The sequence below is a fragment of the Macrotis lagotis genome, chromosome 2, assembly GCF_037893015.1.
Source record: "Macrotis lagotis isolate mMagLag1 chromosome 2, bilby.v1.9.chrom.fasta, whole genome shotgun sequence".
NCBI classification, from domain to species: Eukaryota; Metazoa; Chordata; class Mammalia; order Peramelemorphia; family Peramelidae; genus Macrotis; species Macrotis lagotis.
Genome location: NC_133659.1, coordinates 2,867,134 through 2,891,233, shown reverse-complemented (window position 1 = coordinate 2,891,233; position 24,100 = coordinate 2,867,134). Strand labels below are relative to the sequence as shown.

General features: G+C 41.8%; 1 protein-coding gene and 1 long non-coding RNA gene across 5 annotated transcripts in view; one reads left to right on the top strand and one right to left on the bottom strand.

The window, feature by feature from the left end:
* SLC44A5 (solute carrier family 44 member 5) overlaps positions 1-24,100 on the bottom strand; it is a 380,222-nt gene that overhangs the window by 94,188 nt on the left and 261,934 nt on the right. For all 4 annotated transcript variants that reach the window (XM_074221155.1, XM_074221159.1, XM_074221156.1 and 1 more), the window contains one exon: positions 19,255-19,328. In XM_074221155.1, the coding sequence (XP_074077256.1) occupies positions 19,255-19,258 (4 nt within the window). In that variant the 5' untranslated portion in view covers positions 19,259-19,328. The remainder of the gene's footprint in view (positions 1-19,254; positions 19,329-24,100) is intronic.
* On the top strand, positions 5,067-21,415 carry LOC141512320 (uncharacterized). The gene is made up of 3 exons (XR_012475452.1): positions 5,067-5,177; positions 8,895-8,986; positions 21,183-21,415. It is a non-coding gene; the product is annotated as an uncharacterized LOC141512320 (long non-coding RNA).

The following is a 24,100-nucleotide window of genomic DNA, read 5'->3' as shown; positions in this document are numbered from 1 at the left end:
TTATGGCCCCTTTCTTATGTCTGACTTTGATAAAAAAGAAAATCAATTCTCCGACAATCCCAAGAGAATCTACTGGGAGTCTGTCTCTGACAGATGACCCTTGGGACCCTCCACTCCTTTTCTATGGTAAATGACACAGACCTGTTCCTGCTCTGGCCCTCACTTTTCCTCCAGTGTCTCTGCTTGGCAAATATCCCCTTGTGACAGCTAGCTTTCCCTAGTTGGAGAGAAGTTGCTTGGCTAAGAAATCCCAATGGTCTCCTCCCTGTCTTCCACACCTGCCATCCAGTCCCTGACCATATATACATAGGGTTTGAGTGATCTTGCCTGGGGACCATGATGTGCTCCTGGTTCAGTTCTTTGCTGACTCTAGTTTGTTCCCAGATGCTACAACTCTCTCTGACAGCATCCTTTGGATTCCCAAGACCAGTCCATCCCAAGGTCCTTTGTATGGAGTCATGGACCATGGGGTCATCTCATATACAGTACAGACATAATCATGAACACAAGTTTTCTAAGAAAAATCTACTCCACAGAGGTAGAGCTGGCTATTTACCAAGAAGTTCCTGCTCTGCAGACCATGACCTCGTGCTTTGGGAAGCAAATCAGATTTGCAAGTTCCAGAGCATTGCAGGCCTTGCCAACCTTCCTGCCCCAACTCCTGCTTTCAGGGGAAAAGAATGAATCTGATGGTTTAAATAGGGGCCCTTGAGACCCTACAGAGCAGGGCACACTTCTGCTCACGGTTTTCTTTTCTGTTGGTTTGAAGATCAAAGTCAAGTCCTTCTAAATAACAATCCTTGGATGGAGACTGGCTCACAAATTTTACCTGGGCTCCTGGAAGCCGTCAGGTGAAGCCCAGAGTTTGCTCCTGTTGCAGGATGGGGCCCCTAGCAACTTAAAGGTGGCCCCTGAATAAGGAATCATTTAGTTAGCACTCAGTTGCACTGATGGCTTCCCATCCATTTCCAGAAAAGACATCAACAAAGAATGAGAAGGCAATCTGTCAACTTAGAATCTATTCAGCATATAGCCCCCTAAAGTCAAGGGGCCTATAACTAATAGGAACTCAACAGGATTCAAGGCAGACACCTTGTCTCCCCATGCCTCTTGCCACGGTGCCCAACTCTTCACATGGCAGGAGAATTGTCCAAACTATTTCAGATGAGGGACAGAGACAGGAGAAGTCTTCTAGTCCAAGTCCAGGGCACTCTATAGAGGCATCATCCAGAATATTGGAGACCACCCTTGGGAAGTGCTGACAGATGATTAGGAACACTCAGTGATGCTTGATAAGCAAACCAGTCCATTCTCTTCTTTCTCTCCAATCATCAGGTCCTTTTGTTGTCCCAGATACTTTGATTGATGGGTCAGATCCATAGCTTATCCATCCAGCTGAAATATATTCATTTATACAGTGAATTTCCCAGGGCTCCATGGATAAAGTACCAACTTGGGGTTAGGAGACCTGAGCTCAAGACTGACTTTCAGAAAGGACATAATCAGAGCACTTACCTCCCCAAGTTGTAGGGATAAAAGGAGAAAATACAGGACTTGGAAAACTTGAAGCATTAAGCAAATGCTATCTGTTATTTATTTGTTGTTTAGCACAGGTCTGAGGATGAAACCTAACTCAGATTCTTCCCATGCGACCTTGGACAAATCACTTCATCTTTCTTTTCCTCAGTTTCCTTACCCACAAATCTGAGGTGATCTATATAAAGTGCTTAATAAATCTTGAAGCACTACGCAAATGAGTTGTTTTTGTTATTGTTGGTATAATGTTGCAAGTTGCCTGCAGTTAGCATCCTTTACTAACTGAAACAGCTGAAAATCTCCCTTCTAGAAGGCCTGTTTCTTCCATGCAGGACCGCTCTGCATCTCCAGCTTTTCCCTTTGAAGTCATAGAGGCCTTCCACTCCTTGCCCAAGGTCTCTGTTCCAGTCACCCTCTTGGTCCAGACGTCACCCTTGAAGTCGGCTCATGAATAGGAAAGGGCACGACTCAAAATCCCAGGGTCCTGGTCCCTGGACTGTGCAGAGGATTCCAATGAGGCAACTACTCAAGGAATTCCTTGGTCATACCCATTGGGACTTGTTGAATCTTGAAGCTCTCCCTTCTTAGAGAGGCCTTCAGACGGACTGCATCATTCATCATGGCTCCTTCCACAGTCAAACACACACTCCCTATCCATGCTTCCAAGCTGATGCCTACCAGGTACCACCTCCACCCTACACCTAATACTCACTTCATTGTTTGCCAAGCTGGACAAGTTAGTCCAGGGCTGCACCTAGCTCAGGATTTCTTCCCTCATTTCCCCATTAAAGGAGCAAGGAGGAAGCATAGAACTTCCTCTCTTACCATCCCCTTACCATTCTAAAGGCTGTGGAAGCAACTGAGTCAGAAGAGCTACTGCCCAATTAAGGAAGGAGAGCTTGATCTGAATAATAAGCAGCCATTAGCCAATGAAAGGTCAAAAGATGATACCTGCAGAGCCTGGCTTGGGGACAATGAACACTTTGAAAGGCAGCAAAAGGCAAAGGAGAGTCCACAAGGCAGTGAGACCTTGCCAAGGACTGACCCAAAGAAGTAAGGAGTCTCAGAGAGTCTGACAATAAAAAGTCTCGTTCACTATTTCCACATATTTTCTGATGTTGCCCAAGGTTGCATTTACTAAGAATTATAAAAGCAGTTAGATGGCTAGATTGGACTGGAAGTTGAGAAGACCCAAGTTTGAATCCTGCCTAGCTCTGTGAGCCTGAGCAAATCCCTTATACTCTGTCAACCTCAGTTCTTCATCTATAAAATGAAGAGGATAATAGCTCTTATTTCACAGGGTTCTTATGGAGTTCAAAAGAGAAAACATGTAAAGAGCATTGCCAGGATGGGCATTATCATTATAGTATACATCATTATACTATAGACATTTTCTCTGATCCCCACAACCTTCCAAACCTTCAAACACAAATTGCAAAATAAAGCAACTCTGGCAATCTCCATGGTCTAGGACAAACAGAATCCAATAATGGTAAAAAATTAACCAAGCATGAACTGAGCCTATTCTGAGCTCATTCAGCCACCCCCTTCCCCCCACCACAACACTGTCAGCGTGGCTATGCTCACTGACCCAACAAACCCACCTTTGGGCTTCATCAGAACTCAATCCCTGAGTCCTGAGTCTCATCCCTCTTTCCCTCTCTCCAGGGTCACGGTAGTATTCTGTGCTGAAAAGGATTTCTTTAGGAGAACAGAGAATAGGGGATAGGACATATATCAGAGCTTAAAATAAGCTTTATCCCATTTCTTACAGTCTCAAAGATCCAAGCTCCCAACAACAAAACTCATTCCAAGCTATGGTAGGAGCAGAATGACAGTGCTCAGAACCACTGGATAAGAAACTAAGCATCAGCAGAAGTGGGATGGGATATTTGGGGAAGAGGTGGAGTAGACTGGAGGATCCTACACCAAGTCTGAAGGATAAAACCCAGCACCCAGCTGGGGGTCACTTCTATTCTCCCAAAAGTCACTTGGAGTAGAGACTTACACTAGTGAATTGTGAATTGTCCAGTCTGGAAGGAGGCTGGGAGAAGGTTTTGCGATCCAGACCTCAAGGAAAGCACCATCAGAAAGGATGGAGTCAGAAAGGGAGCAATAAAGGGTGATAAAGGGAAAAACAGTCCCAAAGACCTCCCAAAGAAGAAAACTCAAAGATGTTAAACACAAGCAGATAAATCAATGGAGAAAATATTAACAGTAGAAGGAAGTATGGTATCCATATTAAGTTCAGGCATCTGTGAATAAATGTGTTAAAGCAAAAGAAAATAATCTAACACTTAGTAAGACAGAACATGGAATCCAAGGATGCTGTTCCAGTATGGTTTAAAGAGAAATAAGAATTATCAGAGCAGAATTTCTGTCCTTCACAGAAAAGAAATAATGGGTAGATTAGAAAACCTGAAAGCCATATTGATAATCCATCAAAGAAACAAAAGAGAGAACAATAGATTGAAATTCAAATACACAGAAAGGAAGGACAATCTAGAATAAAGAGAAGTAAAAATTAAGCACATTCAAAGAAAGTATGTTCACTAGGCAAGCAAAACATGCTAGAATGGGTAGAGACCACCTACAGATCATAAGCTGCCCAGAAGGACATGATAAGATGGAGAAATCCTTAGACAGAAATAGATTTTACACACACACACATACACACACACACACACACACACACACATCATTTTTGATAGTTTCCTAAAGTTGTAATGCCTCTGCTCCTCCTGCTCCTCCTGCTCCTTCTCTTCCTCCATTGTCTACTTAGCTGCCAAATTCCTATTCATCAATAAAGTCAGGGCCAACCATCTCACTCCTCTCCTCAAAAACTCTTGTGTGTCTCTCCATGTCTCTAAGAGAAAAAGCAAACTTCTCCAGAGTTTGATGTTTAAAGCCCTCCACAAGCTGGCTCCCAACTACTTCTCAAATCATTTCATATTACCCACCACCTTTCAGACATTGATTCCCGCCAAACCAGATTACTAACCATTCCTATACAAGATCCACCATTTCCTATTTCCCAGGCTTTGTTCAGGCTCCTCCCCTCCAACATAGTTATACCTTCTATTTCTCTTCAACTCTTTAACTCTGTCTCTCCAAAGAACAGTTGGGTGGCTCAGTAGACAGAGCACAAAGTCTAGAGTGGGCAGACCTGAGTTCAAATCCAGACTCAGACTGTGTGACCCTGGGCAGGTCACTCTACCCTCTTGGCCTCAATTTCTTTTTTTATTTTTTTCTCAATTTCTTTACCTGTAAAATGGGCTGAAGAAGAAAATGGCTAACCCCTCTAGGATCTTTGCCAAGAAAAATCACATGAGATCAAAACTGAAAATGATTCAACAGCATTAACAACAGCAACAACAAAATTATAAGAACCAATCAAAATACTTTTATTAGAGTTCTGAGAAAAGAATCCTCAATCACTTCCATCTGAGGTAATAAGGGAACATACAAGGGAGGAGGTGTTCTTTGGGTTGACCTTTGAACAATGGATCCTATTTTGATTATCTTGGGATTATCTTGCTGGGAAGCAAGCAGAAGGAAAGGCAAGAGCAAAGTCATGGAGTTGGACAAGTGTGAATGGTCTTCTGGCTGTGATGAATAATCATCTAGTTGCACTAGAAAAGGTAATACCAGAATATGAGAGGGGGTGTTGAAGCTGGAAAGGCTGCTCAGTATGGATATCTGCATTTAGGATGGATGTTCCACTGGAGAGTCACACAAGAGTTTTTGCGACAGTTGGTCCTGACTTGTATGGATGAATTTGAATACCATTCATTAGAATAGCACTAAATCATATTTCTATGATGCTTTGAGGCTGACAAAGGGTTTTTCAAATAGGATCTCATTTAGTCCTCACCATAACTCTGTGAAGAAGGTGCTATTATTTCTTTCCATTTTATAGATGAGGAAACATTGACAGCATTTATGTGACTTGAGTTGGCCCTTGAAGGAAATTCAGTGTCTAAGAGATGAAGGGGAGGATGAAAGCTTTCCAGGTACAGGGGAAAGTCAGAACAAAAGCACAAAGATGGAATATGAATTGTGTATGGTGAACATTAAGACAATTGAAAGTATAAAAAGGCATAATGGGTAGAATAAGATTGAAAAAGAAGATTGAAACCAGCTGGAAGGTCTTTAAGTGATAAAGAATATTTTCCCCATAAAGGCACGATAGTTTATTGAGCAGGGAGTAACATGATTAGACTTGAATTTTAGGAAACTTGCTATGGCAGATGATAGGAAGGATAGATTGGAGGGGTTAGAGATGAAGCAAAAAGACCAATTAAGAGGTTATTATAATAGTCCAGGCAAAAGTTAATGAGGGACTGAATGAGTGGGGCAGGTGTGAGAATTGAGAGAAAGGAGAAGGGGAGGAGTCTATAGTGTTGTGAAGGCAGAAATGACCAAATTTGACAAATAATTGACTATGTGAGGAAGTGAGAGTGAGGAAATAAGGAGGATCCAGAGGCTGAAGATTTAGATGACTGGAAGATTGTGGGAAATTCAAGAGAAATAAGGAAGTTCAATAGATTTGGGGGGAAACCCAAGAAGGAAGAGGGGTGTTAATGATGTTTAGCAGCCATCTTTCTGAAAAAAAAAAATATATATATATATACATATATATATATATATATACATATATGCAGCATGCCCTTGTCTTTTAGCATTTTCTTCATTGCTTTCTTAAGTCTATACAGACAACAGAACAACAAACCCTGATTACTGGTCAGCAGACTTCTGAGGTCAAAATCTTCACACTGACAATTTTACAATTATCTCTAGAGGCAGTAAGACCTGGCTACAGCACATTCCTAGACTAAAATGTCCTAGTATAAGAACATTGAGAGAGATACCATGATTTGAAAGATCTCTATTTTACAGGTGAGGAAACTGAGGCCCAGAGTAAAAAAAGGGGGTATGTTCAAAGTCACGTGAGTGGTGAGTAGTAAAGCCAGTATTTGAACTCCATTTACTTGTTTCACAACCAATGCTCTTGTCCACTGTGGAGTCAGGTCATCCATCTTATCCATTCGAGCCTCGGAAGACTAGAGAATCATAGACAAGAATTTGTCAAGAACCTCAGGGGCATCCAGTTCAACCCCCTAATTTTACGAGAGAGGACACTGAGGTATAAAGATCAAGCCAAGGAGCCAAGTTTCCAAGCCAGGTCTTCTGACTCTAGACCCAAAGCTCTTACAACTGCTTCACCCTCCCTGCCCAGTGAATTGGTGTGGAGAGTGGGAAGTTAATCACCTGCCACCTACCAGATAAACATTTGCCAAAAAACCTACTTTATGGAGAACTCACAAAGGGCAAGTGCTCACAAGGGGTCAGAAGAAGTGATACTGAGAAGGTCTCATTGAAGAACTTTAGAATTGATTGTACAGCATGGGAGACCCTGGCACAGGACCGCCCAGCATGGCATGCCCTCCTCAGTGAGGGAGGCTGCACTCTATGACAAAGGTGGAAGTGAAGCAGCTCAAAGGAAATGTGACATCTGTGCTTTTTCACGCATGTTGTCTTTGCTCCCATTGTTTTGCATTTGTTATTGGTACATCAGGTGACCTTTTGCCATGTTCTGCCCAGAAATGGCTCAGAAAAGATTTTTGTCCAGTGCTGAATTCAAGTTCAAAGTGATCCGGTTGGCCAAAGTGAATGGCAATTGTGCTGCTGAACATCAGCCTGGTCCTCCTCCAACTGAGAAGACAATCTGAGACTGGATACAGGAAGAAGAAATACGACTGAAAACGCCTCAGCAGAAGGCCATGAGGCAGGGCAGCCAAATGGCCTGAGTTTGAGAGGGAATTGAAGAGATGGTGTGAAGAGCAAAGGGCCATTGGGATTTCTGTGTCCACCGAAGTGGATCAGCAGGAGACCGGAATAATGACTGATGAAAAAGAAGTGACTGATTTCTAAGGTGGATACAATCGTTCATGGTTCAGGTTCATGACTTGCCCAAAAGATGCCTGAAAGCTATGAGCAGAAAGTCTTTGAATTTCATTAGAATAAAACTTGATTACAATAAAGAAAGTTGCAATAAAAATTTCATGGAATACATTTTTTAAAATTTTGGCCCTCCAAATTAAAGTGTGTTTTATATATGGGAGCATCTTACACATGGAGAAATACAGTAAAATCTCCAGACTCCAAATATCTTTGACTCAAATATTCAGCAGTTAGTTATCCAGATGAATTCTGAAGTTTCCCCAAAATGAAGACCCCAAGACCTCCTCTATGAACTTCTTCTAAAGCAAGTCTTCACCCAATGATGGCTTTTTTTTATCGAAATGAAATCATTCTTCCTGCTGTTTTCTTATTATTTAAGCTTGGCAGATTAGCAGCCTGCTTTATTTGACCTTCTTCATTCTTGAAGGTACCAGTTAAATAATCTCTCTTCTCTCCAGAGGAAATCAAAATCATTTTACCTCATCATTTTTCTTTGTTTGAAACTCCTGACTGCAATTTTCTAGGCCTTTAATAAATAGTATTCCTCTTCACTGGACTTTTTTCAATTTCTACCCATCCATATTCCCATGTGGAGTTCCAACCTAGACTCAATACTTTATCCCTTGCCACCATAGTTCTCAAAAAGACTTCCAACACAGATTCCCACTGACTTGTCCTGTGTATTAAATGCTCAGACTTCCTTTTCTTCAACTCAATATATTCCTCTTGTCTTTCCTACTTAAGAATATACTTGTCACATTCAAATTATTTTCAAACTACAGAAGAAATGATAACTGATAGAATATAGATTTATATCTGGAAGTAACCTTAAAGATCTAATCAAAACCCCTCATTTTATTATAGATTAAGAGACAAACATCCAGAGAGACAAAGGGATTTGTCCCAGGGAGGTGACATGTGGCAAAGCTAAAATTAGGCCCACTTGGGTCCTCTGACCCCAAGCAGTCAATGAAGCAGCTCTGAGAAGGGAACCAGGAGAAGGCTGAAAATCTTAACTAGCCAGTTAATTGAAGGCATCCTTGTTCACCCTCAAGTTTAATGTCTAAAAACTCTGTTCTGTGATATCAATTTATCAAAGCAGTCTGTGTTTGTGTCTGCTGAACTGTTGTATCCTTCTTTAATAAAAAGAAATACCTGTGATATTAGTAGCAAGACTTAGAAGCATGACAACTAACAGTTTCTTTCTCTCAATTTGCTGTCTGATGAATTAATGAAGTTTTAGTGACTCTTCTTGCTGAGCTGCCCACTGCCCGCCAGAATGAACTCGTCCACATTCTTAGCTTAAAGGTTTAGAATTTGTAGATGAATCCACTTCTTGCTGTCATCCATTTTCTTGTCTTGTCATGTCTCCCATTTCTTTCTGATCTCCCAAGGGTCAGCATGAGGCAAAGCTGATTAAGCAGAACCCAGAGTGAGTTTTGGATTGAGAAGAGGGAAGAAGTAGCTACAAAGGACTTTCACCAAGGTAATGTTTTCCAAGTTGATGTTGACTTCTGGTTGCGCCAGTGGTTTCTTTGAAATCTGTTAATAGGTAAACAGGTCAGAACGCAGGGAAAAGATAGACATTCCTTCCAGAAGATGGGAAGGTTCACAGTAGAAAACCTTAAGCAGAACCCCCCAGAGTAGTAAAGGAATGGGGAAACAGTGCTAGTGGGTCTAATGCTTAAATATTGAAAATACAAAAAACGTGTTGTCATGGCATTAGTACAGGAATGCACCATTATGACTAGGGAAGGGTGGAGGCCACTTGTCAACCAAGCTTTACTGATTTTCATGTACTCTCAAGCGTCTAGATGAAATCCCCAACATGTTGGGGGGACCTTTTGAAGGACAAGAGCTATACAAGATAAGAAAGTTGCAATCTGTACCATTAAAGGGTTTGCCCCATCAATGAGATCCCAAATCCTTGAAAAGGTCAAAATCTCATTTTTAAGTCTTGTAATATCTTAAGTATCTAAAAGACATGTAAAAACATTTTTGTCATTTTAAAAATAATTTTTGAGTTCCAGATTGCCTCTTTCCCTCCTCTCTGACTCACAAAGCCTAATCCACATCCCCTTCCAGGTCATCTGTATACTACACTGCTGCACTCAGGCCATAACTCCCATAACTCCCTCACTTCTGAAACTTTGACCTGAACATCACAATCTGAGGAGTGAGTCTTTGACTTATCTTGCCCAGACCAGACTTCCCCACTATTTTCTTGGGCATCTACATACCTACCCTGTCTTTCCAGTTTACCTTTATTTGTTTTCTTCTCCCATTAGAATGTAAACTCCTTGAGGGTAGGGATCGAATGTCTTGCCTTTATTTATTGAACAGCATTCCCAGCTGCTTAGCATAGGTTCTAGTACAAATCTATCTATTTATCTGTCTACCTGTAAGGAAATAGAGAACATATTACCTCATATGATCTTCCAAACAATTCTGAAGGTTAGATACCACCGGTATTATTCCTATTTTAGAAATGCAGAAAATGAGACTCAGGAAGGTTGTTACTCTTCCTAATCAGAAGCCAGTGTTCAGGACTTCATGATGGACATTCTATTCACTGTGCCACATTGCTTCTCTAACAAATTTAATTTTCTTTATGATTTGTTCTTCTGTAAAGAAGGCTGTTTGGCAGAGAATGAGCAGAGATTCTGGTGGCAGAGGACCTGGATTCAAATTCTCCTCTGCTATTTTCTATCTGTGTAACCTTGAACAATAGGTAAGTCCCTCACCTTTCAAGCAAGAGGCCAAGTGATATATTAGAAGGAATATTGGATGTACCAGTCAGAGGACCCAGGATTCTATCTCTTTCTCTATTATTAGGCTCTACTTTCTCTACTACTTAATCCTCATCTGTAAAATGAGGAGGTTGGATCAGATGGCCTCTCGGGTCTCTTTCCAGTTCTCAATCCTATGACATCCTCAAATGAATTATTCTGTGTCCTCATTAATCTTATTATTGTCCAGAAGAGAAATCTTCTATTAAAAAACTAAGGAAGTTTTCACTTTTCTTCTGGGACTGAAGAGTCGACTCCCCTCTATTGTGCTTTCCATAACACTAGAATCCAACTAAGGGTAAAGCAGACTTGTCTTATTTCCCATGTGCTGTCTCCTAAATGCAGCTGGCTTGCAGGCAGGCCCTCCTCCTCATTCCTTTGCAGCCTGCATGGAAAAGCAACTCATTGTCCAAGAGGTCTCCCAAAGAAAAGAATGGCAGCATCAGGTGGTCTGAAGCATTTCAAAGGAGAAGCCAAGCCTGCCCCAGAATACCCATGCTTCCTGTTGGTCAATGAAACCAAGCCCTGACCACAACCACACTCTCCTTTCCCAGAGAGCTTTGCTAAGACATTCTTGGTTGGGAAAAGGAGCATCTTGGGAGCAACTGGACCTCACTGCATCATCATTTTCTGAAACTGATTTTTGAGACAATTCCCTTTCCTGTTTCAGGAGCATGAATGAAGCTCCCACTGAATGGCAGTCACTCTCAAGGAACTTCTGCTTTACCAGCAGAGTATGGTCAGAGGACAAACATACATGTAGACAAGGAAAAACAAAATATGAAAAGTTCACATCATGAAACGTCCACTTCGGGTCCATCTCCTAGCACAGAGCAGCCACTTAGGAGGGCAAGGTCCCAGCCCTTGGCCCTGATCTCTGATTGGTGAGCTTCCTCAGACCATGTATCTCCAGGAGCCCTCCTCCCACCCCAGCCTTTCCACCTTTTACCCTGAAATTAATGATCAAAACATCAGCAGCCCTGGGGGAAAAGGTATGGGGGTCTTATGACCCAAAACCTGGGATGGCCTGGAGCCAGTCCAAAGAGGTGAGGGAGAGCTTCCCTGGAGTCTCAAAAACATTCTACTTTATCTTTTTTGTTGGTTTTTAAATTTATTTTAAACTTAAATATAAAACAAGAAAAGGAAAAAAACCAAGCAAACATTGCACAGTACACAGCAGAGCATAAAAAGATTTAATAGAAAGAAAGAAATTTCCATTTTAGAAAACCTATATAATAAATATTAATATTTTTTCAAAGCTATCCAGCTTTTCTTGGCTTCCTTGAAGGTTCTCTTATGTTCTCTGCTGTGCACTTTTGACTTTATTTTCCCCCTTCCTCACCCTCCCAGAGAAAGCTACAATTAAGTGTGGATATATTACTACACACACACACACACACATAGAGAGTCTCTCTCTCAGTCTCAGAGGTATATCTTTTATACATACATATATAAATATACAAAAACACATACATAGAGATCTGTAATCATATGCACATAAACACAAAGGTGTGAGACTGCACTGTGCTCTTGTCCTATTTCTCTGAAGGTGGAGAGCATCTTCCTTCATAGCTTCAAGTCTTTCCACATTTTTCTAAACCCACCAGTCCATCCTTTTCTACCCAACAGCAATATCCTCACCCTATCCTGTCTAGTTTTTTTTTAATGGCCCCCTTTCTTTGAGGAGTTTAGTACCAGGTGTGGATGGCAAGACATTCAGGATTCAAATCCCAATGTTCTGAGTCCAGAATCAGAAGGCTTCTGGAATGTTTCAAGGACTGACTGGAAACTCCTACAGATTATAAATTCTCAAGAAGTGAGTATATGGGATTGGAGAGAAGTTGTGGTCTCCAAAATTCATCATCCTGGGGCTCATCTGGTAATGATCCTCTCTGAATTTGGACAGACTGCTCTTCAGACTGCACACAGTCCCTAGACTCATCAGAGTGGATGCAGGTGGTGATGGTTTCAGTTCCTGAAAATGATGATCTTGAGCAGGGTGGGGAGGGCCTTGGGAGGTGGGTAGAGGGGATATCATATTCAAATACAAATGGGACACTAAATTGCTTCTAAGGATTCCTGCCTCACCAACTGACTTACAAAACCACATTTTGACAATATATATGTTATTATATATTTTTTAGGGTTTTGCAAGGCAATGAGGTTAAGTAACTTTCTCAAGGCTACACAACTTAGGTAATTACTAAGTGTCTGAGGCCGGATTTGAACTCAGGTCCGCTTGACTCCAGGGCCAGTGCTCTATCCACTGCACCACCTGGCTGCCCCTTAAGCAGTCTTTTGAAGGTCACAAAGTTCTGTCTTGACAGCAAGCCAAAGGAGACGCATTTGGACAAACTGATGTTAAGAACACAAGGGGAGGTAGAGATGTAAGTACCAGAAGTTGACCCTCTCTAGCGTCATTTTCAAACATTTGCCAGATCTGTTCTCCCGGTCCTTTGGGGTTGAGCTGATGAGCAACAAACATTGAAAAAGCCCTCTGTCAAGGAGAAAATGTCATTAGACCAACTGCTTGAACCGATACTTCAAAATTAACTGCGAATCTGTTTGGGCCACGGAAGGCATTCCCCAAACACATGCTGGATGGGAACGCTGGCTTTGGGTTGTTCTTTTCTATCCCTTAAAGGTATATTTTAATGGTTTTTAATATGTGCGAAACAGACCTGCCAAATCTTGCTTATGGCTTTTTAACACAAGCAATTTACAAATGCAATGAAGCAGATAATAGGACACATGATAGTGAATTTGGAAGTCACATTGATTACTCTGCTGGGAAGCAGCCCCGCCTCCCATAAAGCCCCCCCTCCCAGGTGGCCTCCTCCACCATTCAGGGTCCAGGGCACTGGCATGGCACCAGAAAGCTAGCCTGCCTATCACAACAGGTGAGAGCAGGTGACAAATGAAAAGTGGCATGGAAAAGGAGGTGGGGACTTTGCACTCCTCGATGGCTACCATGGCTCTTGAGGTTTGTTTTTCCCCATTAGAAGGGAGGTACTGTCTTTGTTTTCATTTCTTTGCTGCTAGGATCCATTTTGGCACATAGAGAGCACTTGAGAAATGAATTTTCATTCTTCCCTTCCTTGTTGGGCTTCGTGTGGGCCATGGAGAGAAAGTTGAATTTGGAGTCGAGATGTGAGTTTGAATCCCCACCTCACAATTTGTTGTGTGTTCTTTGTATTCAAAATGCACCAGAAGATGATCTCTTGACTTGCCTGTGACTTGCACAAAATTCTCAACCCCACTCTCTCTTCCAGAGCCATCTAAGTCCAATGGCAGGACAAGAGCCAGGATGCCTGACAATGGATGACTTTGATGTCTTCAGTGTCTGAATAAGCTCTAAGCACATCACAGCACCTGCTTCAGGCACCTTCATGGCCATTGGAATATTTTGTAGTGGGAAGTGGGAAGGAGTGAAGACAGTCTTCACACACACACACACACACACACACACACACACACACACACACATACACACTGGCTCATCAGTGAGTTTCAGTCTATCTGTTACTCTCAATCTGGTTTAGCCTGGCTGCCAAACTGGTAACTGGGTTGTGGCCAATGCACCATTTCCAGCTTCTTGGAATCACAGGTAAGAGTTGTGCCTGGCAGACACCAAAGGTAAAAGGAGCAACTCTGAATAGCACCTGGCAAGCCCTCACCCCAGGGGTACCAGGCCTCCTTGAGCAACCCATCACAGTAAAGCTAAAGGAGATGCAAAACAGTCTCCTGAGAGGAATCACCTTGGGACCTCTGAGCTGGAGAAATGAGCAAAATGGCTGGAGACAATTGCTGACCAGCAGTAAGTGACTCCAGTAGGACCAAGAGTCTTATAAACCACAAAACCCATTGGTTGCTTTTGAGACCCACATGGGGTTAGGACTGGAGTTTACTCACTATAAGAAGGAAGCTGCTATGCTGTGAGTGAGGACATCTGGGAGATCTCTTCATCTAGGGAACTCGTCACTTTCGGACTTCAAGATGTGGTTGCAGAGCAAAGGACCAAATGGGCTGCCCAGCTCCTTCTGAGAGAGCTGGCAATCATATCACCTTTGGGCAGGAGGATTCACTTAGCAACTGATTTTGGGAACCTTTTGGCAAAACAGTAAATTCCCAGAAGACCTAGTTACAATTCAATCCATTGTGACTTGTTTGCCAAAAGAATGACAGTTCCTAAAAGGGATCAATTTCTCTTTGTGTGCATAGTGCCCACCATGGTGGTGCCCAGTACAGAGTAGGGACTCATTAAATGCTTACTGGGTCTCATCCTGGCCACAGGGAGAGAAGGCTCCATTGTGAAGGCTGCTTTCCTGACCCAATGAAGTTTCATCTGCCCAGGCCATAAATGACCCTCTTATCAGGACTGGAACACAAATCTTGAGGCAAATTTCCCTTTCCCCTGTACTATGGGGCTTGGAAAATAGGTAATGAACACGAAAGTTGGACATCTCAGTTGGTTAGGGCATCATGGCAGATCTATGACTGTTTTTTGGTTTTGTGGGAAGAAACCTATATTTCACTGACCCAGGCAGCCACACAAACCTTGATCATTGGTCCTAAGGCAGAATGTCTGGAACTCTCAAAGACCCCCCCCCCCAACTACTTGGAACAAAAACACAACTCAGTTGCCCTGAGGGGCAAGTCAGGGGGATTGTTGGTACACCAAGGCAATGGCCTATTTTTGTTATGTCACTGACCCAGTTCTTGATGATTTCCATGCCACTCCCAACCAGGAGAAGTGGGTCAGGGATCTTCATGATTATTGAGCTGCTCATGAAGAAAGGGTAGGTCTATCCCTGGTGGAGAGGCCCATGTACTCCTCAATGCAAGACCCTCACCACTTTGGTCACCCCTTTTTCAGTCCTCAACATTTCTGTCCCCAGGCCAGGGATGCTATCTCTCCCTCCTTATCCCCCTCCCACCTCTCTGGAACTTCCATCAAGTTCCTCTCCAGGAAGCCTTCTGCAAACAACCATGGAGGGTAAGGTTCTAGAGAATGAAAGTGATAGAAAAACCCAAGTCAGATAGTAATTGAGAAAGCTAGAAGAAATAAAAGGGTATCAGTGGGATAGAGACAGCTATCTGATACTCTAGAAACTATCAGTCATATCCCCTGGCAGGAGAAGATCCCAGACACTGAGGTCCTTTCTCGGGTTAAACTGTCAAGCATTCACTCTTCTGCAGAGAGCACAACTTTGATGGGCTGGCCACGCTGTTAGAATTCCAGAAACAAGGTTGCCAAAAAAACCTATTTTATGGAGAATTCACACAGGGCAAGCACTCTTGGGGGGGAGGTCAGAAGTGATACCAAGACACCCTGAAGAACTTTAGAATTGATTGTACAGCATGGGAGTGCCCAGCATGGCATGCCCTCATCAACAAGGGTGCTGCCTTCCCTAAGGAAGGCAGAATGGAAGCAGCTTAGAGGAAACATGACATATGTAAGTTTAAATTGAGCATCCCCAGGGTTCACACGGACTATTTGTGCCCAACCTGTGGTACAGCATTCCAAGCTTGTATTGGTCTGATCAGCCACAGTTGGACATACTGTCATTTGTCTCGAATATAGTGATGACATTTTGGTCCTGTTCAGTAAAGAAGGACCCATCAGTCACATTGCCCACCTCACTTGGTTGGCCTCAATTTCCTCATATTTAAAAGGAAGGAGTAGGGCTAAATGTCTGTTTAAAGGTCTCTTTAAATATAGATTAATAAACTAGCTATCATCCTATGAAAATACAAAGAAAACCAAGTTGGAAGAGGAACTTGGGAGGCTTAACTTTAGTTTCACAATCCTTTTTTAAATATCTACCATTAGCAAGGCATTGAGGGTTACAGTGACAAAAGAAAAACCAGTCTCTTGCCTCACAGAGCTGCCATTCTCTTTGGGTAGGGGACACAAAACATCAAAAACTGACCTTTAAATATGGTGGGGAAGTACAGAGATTTGGAGCAAGAGTACAGCACTAAGAGTCATGATGACTTGGATTCCCTGCCCCAGAAAGTGATTGGGGATTTCTAGTTCTACCCCAGTGTTTGGGGGTTGTCTCTTTGTTGTACCATGTGCATGTATTGATCCTTGCCAAAAGAGAAAAGTGGATGGTAGTATTTCCCTCCAAATATTCCAATACATGGGTGGTGTGATTGGCATCGTCAGTGTTCTCTCCAGGGATGTAGATTGGAGCCATCTCTGCTGACCCCTTCTATGGGACTCCTGTTATCCCAGAAGGAGCCTTCTCTGCTTTCTTGGAAATGCTATGGTAGCTTTTCCATCAGGCCTCCTCATTCCCCATAGTACTGATCCATGTCTTCTTTGCTTCTCCATCTTGTGGATGATTTTCCATATGCTATTTCTCCACATATGAAATGTGGAATAGTTTCTCCCCTAGCCCTTAATGCTTTAGCTGATATCCTGGCTCTATTAGAAACTACTAACCTCCATGACTAACTGGCAGAATGTGGGCATTAAAAAGACAGAGCTTTATCTCAGGAACAAATTAGGGCCATTCAAAGAACTAAACAATTCACTTCTCGGCTCCTTCCACTTTCACATATTCTGGGAAAAAAATATCATTGAAAAACAAATGTTCCATGGTCATTGTTGGAAAGATTGATGGGACTGAATCAGAAAGACTTGAATTTGAATCTTGCCCAGGGCTATTAACACAGAGGCAACCAAGATGAGGCATTGAATGGTTCATTCTCAGGGTAAAAGGGAAAGGCAATGGAGGCTCAGAAAGGGAGAAAGAAGGGGAGGAAAGATCTGAGAAGAAGGAAGCAGTAGGAAGAGTAGAATAGTCCTGAATAAAATGACTATTTCCATGGTGCAGTGGATGGAGTTCAGGATTTAGGGTCACAAAGACCAGGGGTTCAAATCCAGCACTAGGAACTTACAGTGTGTGACCTTGGGCATGTTGCTTAACTACCTCTCCAAGTCTCACTTTCTTCATCTTTAAAATAGGAATATATATATATATGTAAAGCACTTTGCTTAAGGAGGTCCCCACAACTCACAGCCTATAAGCTCCATAAGGGCAGGGAATAGTTGAACACTGTGTTTAGATATCTGCTGATATGATGAAGTGAACGGAGAGTCAAAAACCCTGGGCATACCCACACTGTCCACATGACCCTGGGCCAGTGCCCTTGGCAAGTCCTTAACGTTATAACTTGTAAAGAAGGTCTAGACCTGCCTTGGTTGAAGGTAGGGGAGAAAACAGAGAACTTCTTGTTCAGCCCTGTCCCACTCTTAGTGAGTTGCCATCGGGCCTCCTCATTCCCCATAGTACTGACCCAATGTCTTCTTTGCTTCTCCATCTTGTGGATGATTTTCCATATGCTATTTCTCCTTTATGATTCCACATAGGACATGTGGAATGGTTCCTCCCCTGGACCTTAATGCTTTATCTGATATCCTGGCCATTTGAGTTTTCTTGGCCAAGAGTGGTTTGCCATGTCCTTCTCCATCTCATTTTATAGATGGGGAAACTGAGGTGGATAGGGTGAAGTGATATACCCTGGGTCACACAACCAGTAAGTGTTCAAGAGCAGATTTGAATTCTGGTCTTTCTGACTCCAGGTCAAGCACTCCACTGTTCTATCCAGTTGCTCCAGATAGATAGATCTCAACATACACATATATCTATATACATATCTAAATCTACATATACAGAAATACCTATATCTTATAGATATTTACATATATCCATAGATTATGAATATCTTATATGTATCTTTGGCTATCTAAATCTATATAAATATATGTGTGTATGTGACTATCTAAAGATTCATCTCCATCTATTGGTATATCTATTTGGTAAATTAGAGCTAAGGCTACTAGCATTGGGGGTGGGGGGCTGGAAAGAACTCTTGTAATAAGTGGGATCACAAAAGAGCTTTGAAGGAAATGAAGGTGGCCAAGAGGCAGAGGGGAGAGAGGGAAATTGGTACAGGCTTTGTGAAGAACCCATCTGAAGTCCCAAAATCAAGAGCTGGAGAGGCTCAGCAAGTCCATTGCCCTTAGAAACTCTTGCTATCAAGTTGTACAAGGTTCCAAATAGGTTAGTGGCAAATGTTGATAATTTGGACACAGTTATTAAGCATGTACTATGGACAGTCACAGCATTAAGTGCTAGAGACTTTGGAGTCAAAGCAATGGTTTCCAAGATAAGATTCTTTCCCATCATGTCCCTAGAGAGAAGAGGGCTGATTTTCTGCTATCCCTTTTGATACCTAATGATTATGAGTATAAGAAACTATTTTCATATTTTCAATGGAGAGAAAATGAAGGCGAATCACAGTACTCTTTAAAGATCTGTGGTTGACTGGGTCTTGTAGAGTCAGAAGCAGACTCATCATGCTATAATTGAGCTTGCTGTTCAGAAAATGTACCCAGACTGTACCCAAGGAGAACAGAAGAGCACCCTCTCCATGTGTCCTCTGAACTCTGACTACATCACCAGGCAATCTTGGAACACAAAGTGAACAAGAAAATGAAGTATTGCCTTCCTAGGAGACCATAGAGGCATTGTTCTTATATCCATCCACAACATCCCAACTGTTTGAACTATTTGTCATCCTTATGCTTCTATGAATATTTTATTTTTAAAAGGGGAAGCTTCCATTTTAACCACATCACTCTGACTAGTCTAGCATTCTTTTTGTTTGTTTTTAATTAGCAAAGAGGGATCTGACTGTGATTAAGGAGTATAACAGCACTAGTAGACCAATAATTTCCCTTCTTATTTAAATTTCTTTGAATTTGGACTTGCTATGGATTGAGATGTTGGATGTCTCTTGTTATTATGGCTGCCAATCAGTGGGGATTGATGATTCCTATCTCCTCTGGGAAAGACAATAGTCACTGATTAGAAAGCCCTAAGAGAGAAGGGAGGTGATGAAATGACCATTTCCATCTAGACATTACTCCTTCCCATCTGTCTTGACTTACCCATGAGTCCTAAGATAACGTAGCTAAGGATGACCCCGATGAAAATCCAACCAAACACAGGATCTGTACGTTTCCTAGGAACAAACAAAGGGAAGAGGGTGAAAGAAGGAAGACCCATGAAGCAGCAGGAGGTTCATTACCGACATCCTAACTTGAAATCTTTGAACTGGTTCTACATCAGGTCTAGAATGTTCTGCCCCCTCACCTTCAACCTCCCACAGTTCTTGACTCCCTTTTAGACTCTGCTCAAACAGCATCTTCAATCTTATTATAGCATGAGTTCATTCAATTGTAATCTCATGGAAAGCAGGCACTAGCTTTTGACTTTTTTGGATGTGCCTAGTGCATGAGTTAGTGTATGGCACAGTATTTGTCAATAGGTGTTGATTAGTTGAGTGAGGCTCAAGATTTCATGGGGTAATACAAAGAAGGGCAGAACATCCCCCACCAGAGCATGGTCCCTAGAGGACTGTGCCTGAAACATAGAAAGAGATGATAATGATACAAAAAATCCCCAAAGTCTTAGTGTATGACTGAGATATAGTGACTGTAAACCTCACTACAACTTTTAGGATGCCTTGGAGGAGCTGACATTTCTATGGCTCTTTACAGATTATTATATCAGTTAAGGTTCATAACAACCCTATGAAGAAGACACTATTATAACCCTTATTATATGGACTAAGAAATGGACTAAGGTCACAGAGCTTCTAAGCATCTGAATCTGGATTTGAATGTGGGTCTTCTTGACTCCAAATCCATTAGTCCATTCACCATGTACCACAATGTTTCAATAAAATAATACTATGAGTGTATATCCCTACATGAATGGGACATGGACAATCATGGAGCTTGGAGGAACTCCCAACAACTCAGGACATAAGCTCCACTAGGACAAGGAATATTTAATGTATGTTTATATCTCTGCTGTGATAAGATGAAGTGGAAAGAAAGACCTGGCATCCACCCTGGCCACAAGGCCCTGGGCCAGTCTCTTGGAATATAAACTGCAGAGATGGCATAAACTTACATTAGTAGCAGTCCTGCTGGACAGTTCCCTACACCAATGAAGTCAAAAGTTCAGAAACAAAGCATCTCCAGTGGCTGGCTCTCAGGAGGACTTTAAGCAAAAATGCTGGTTGAATTAAGTTGAACTCCTAGTGGAAAATTCCAATTGAGTCATTCATACATACGAGATATCCCAAAAACCATAGTGCAATTTTCAGCCAAGATTTTGAGGATAACCTGTATCCATCCCCTCATATTTATATGTTTTAAAGTTTGCAAAGTGCTTTAAGTTCATTATTCCATTGATCTTCACAATCATCTTGTGAGGTAGATATTATGGTTATTATCTATCTTTTACAGATGAGGAAATTGAGGCTCAGAAAGGATTAGAACTGATTTGCCTAGGGTCACTCAGAAGTGTGAGAGACAGAATTCCTGAACTACACATTGCCTCTCATAATTCTAATTGCAGCAATTAAGCATGCATTCCCAGGGTCCTAAGAGCTGAGATTTAGAGTTTCTCATGACCTGAGAGGTCATATAGTTGAATCATCTCATTTTACAGATATGGAAACTGAGACTGAGACTTGCCCAAGGTCACAAAAATGGTCACCAGTATCATTCATATTCAGAGGAACTTCACTGGAATCCCAGCTGATAATATCATAAATAGTTGCTTATAATAAAGGTTTACATTTACAGAGTACTTGGGACAGAGGAAATCTTATTTTGATAAAGCATTTTCTCCACAATCCCCTATGGGATAGACAGGACATATTGTTAGCTGGAGGCCCAAACTCAAACTTTGTCTTTCTACTAGCAAGAGCATGACTCTTTCCACATCAAGAGAACATTGCCTCTTCCCAGATTCTTAGCAACCTGAGAATAGGTTTGACTCATTTTCTTTCAATTTTTTTCAGCTCTGGCTCCACTGTTCTTTGTACATGGAAGGTACTTAATGTATGTTTGTGCAATAAATGAATGAATACAGAATTGAAATAGAGTAAAACCAGAAAAACATGGTAGTAGAGTGGAAAGTGTGCCAAGTCTAGAAGAGGACCTGGATTCAAATAGCCATGATGCTTACTTCCCTGGGTGACCTTAGGAAAATCAGACAATCTCCTTGTGCATCAGTCTCCAAAATTTTGAAATGAAGGAGTTGGATGAAATAAATGCTGAGCTCATTTTAAAATCTATGTCTAGGATCTTATGAAGTGACTTCAGACTTATTTGAAAGTTAACTTTGAGGAACTCTCCTTCCTTTAATTCTAAAACTTCTTTTTCTGGTCTTTAGAAGTAAAACAAGGATATAACAAGAACTTTGCCTTAAATTGATGAGCAAAAGTTCTCTTCCATTTACAATACAAGCAAATGAGTTTATCACCAAGCTGGCAAGAATAATGAATGAAAACAGAAAGTTGGGACACAGAACACTTTTATACTGGTTACTTGGTTGATGGATTGGCAAATTCTATTGAACTGGTTTTTCTTCCTTTATTGTTTGCCTTTGATCCAACAATACCACTACTGGGTCTATACCCTTAAGAGATGATGAAAAAGGGTAAAAACATCACCTATACCAAAATGTTCATAACAGCCCTGTTTGTGGTGGAAAAGAATTGGAAATCAAGTAAATGTCCTTCAATTGGGGAATGGCTTAACAAACTGTGGCATATGTATGTCATAGAACACTATTGTTCTATTAGAAACCAGGAGGGATGAGATTTCAGGGAAGCCTGGAGGGATTTGCATGAACTGATGCTGAGTGAGATGAGCAGAACCAGAAAAACACTGTATACCCTAACAGCAACATGGGGGCGATGATCAACCTTGATGGACTTGCTCAGCCCTTCAGTGCAACAATCAGGGACAATTTGGGGCTGTCTGCAATGGAGAATACCATCTGTACCCAGAGAAAGAACTCTGGAGTTTGAACAAAGACCAAGTACTATTCCCTTTAATTTAGAAAAAAACTGATATCTTGTTGTCTCATCTTGCTATCTCTTTTACTTTGTTTTTCCTCCTTAAGGATATGATTTCTCTCTCATCACATTCAATTTGGATCAATGTATACCATGGAAACAATGTAAAGACTGGCAAATTGCCTTCATTGAGGGGTGAGGGGAGGCAAGTAAGATTGGGGGAAAGTTGTAAAATCAAAATAAATAAAATCTTTAAAAAGAAAAATGTATTGTTTGTATAAGGCATAATTCTCCATATTGAAGAGAGATTTGATAATGAAATAATGTAAAAGATATCAATAATAAAAAAATTTTAAATCAAATTATGGGAGACAATTGATAGGAAGAAAGGTTGAACATTAAGTAGACTTGGAGGACCTGAGTTTGAATCCTATCTCAGACCACTCAAGCTGTATGACTCTGGGTAAGTCACTTAAGTACTCTTTGCCTCAAGGTCTTCATCTGAAAAATGGAGATAAAAATAGCACCTAGCTCCCAGAGTTGTTTTAAAGGTAAAATGAAACAGCATATATAAAGCACTTACCAACTTTAAAGTCAGGATGATGGGCAGGATGGTGGTGGTGGTAGTGGTGTGGTATTATTAGTGATGGGAAGCTCCCTCCCTTCCCTCATTTCCTTCCTTCCCTAGTCCCACCTTACTCAAATCCAATTCACATGCATGTCATGGTATCATTTCCCTGATGTCATGGTCTTGTTCAAGAACAAAAGGCAAAAAATATCACATCACAACCTGTGCAAAGGATTCTGTAGGTTTTGTTGCCCTCCTTCTAGTCCCTTTTGCCACACTTGCCACAGCTTTGATAGATCTACTAAGTGAGGGGCCATTTTAAAAAGTAATAAATTATTCATAAAATATAATCTGAATCATCTGAAAGCAAGAACAAGTCCCCAACCATCCATCCCCAGCACATCTGGAATGAGCAGGTGATTGCTCCTTGAAAACAGAAGTTCATTTTTTTTGTGCCTCACAAAACAGGGTTGGATCAAGGTCCCAGAAGTTCAGGGAAGTACTGAAGGCTGTGTCCCAAGCCATAGAGACCCAGCCCAGATTGCATAGATATGACTGTGGAACATAGGAGCTACTGACAAGGATGGTCCACATGGCCTGCCCACATCAAAAAGGTGATCATACTCTTATGAGTGAAGAACTGCAGCAGTGCAAAAAAAACATAAGATGCACAAATTTTGAGACTCTTATGGACGATTTGCCCCTAAGGAAGAGCCTCATAGGGGTCTGATCAGTCAAGGCTGGATGCACTGCCTTTTTGGCCCTCAACATAGTCATGCCATTTTGATCTGCTTCCAGAATAAGGATGATAACTGAGCTACCAACCAGCATGTGGGAGGATCAGAGAGGATGTGGAGTGGAGGGAGGTGTAGGAAGACTAAAAGCAATGGGAAGGGAGGTTCAGGGGATATATACCCACTATTAGCACAATATTTGTGCATTGTAAGCCCTTAACGCATTTCTCATTCTGTCTGTCTTTGTCTTCTCTTCTTTCTCCCATGTTTGTCCCCTTCTCTGTCTTTCTCTCTTCCTCTCCTCTGTCTGTTTCTCCTTTCTTTCACCCCACCCCGTCTCTACCTGTCTCTGTCTCCCTTCCTCCCTTCCCCCATTGTGTTTCTGACTTTGTCTCTGTTTCTCTCTTCCTTCTCCTTCTCTCTTCCTCTCTTCCTTCTCCATCTCTGTCTCTTCCTCCCCTCCACCATCTCTCCCTATCTCTGCCTCCCTCTGTCTCTGTCTCTCTCTTCCTCTCCTGTCTCTGCCTCTCTCTTTACTTCTCTCCCTCTATTCCTCCTCCTCTCTACCTCTGTCCATCCCTCCTCCTCCTCTTTCTCTCTCTCTTTCTTCCTCA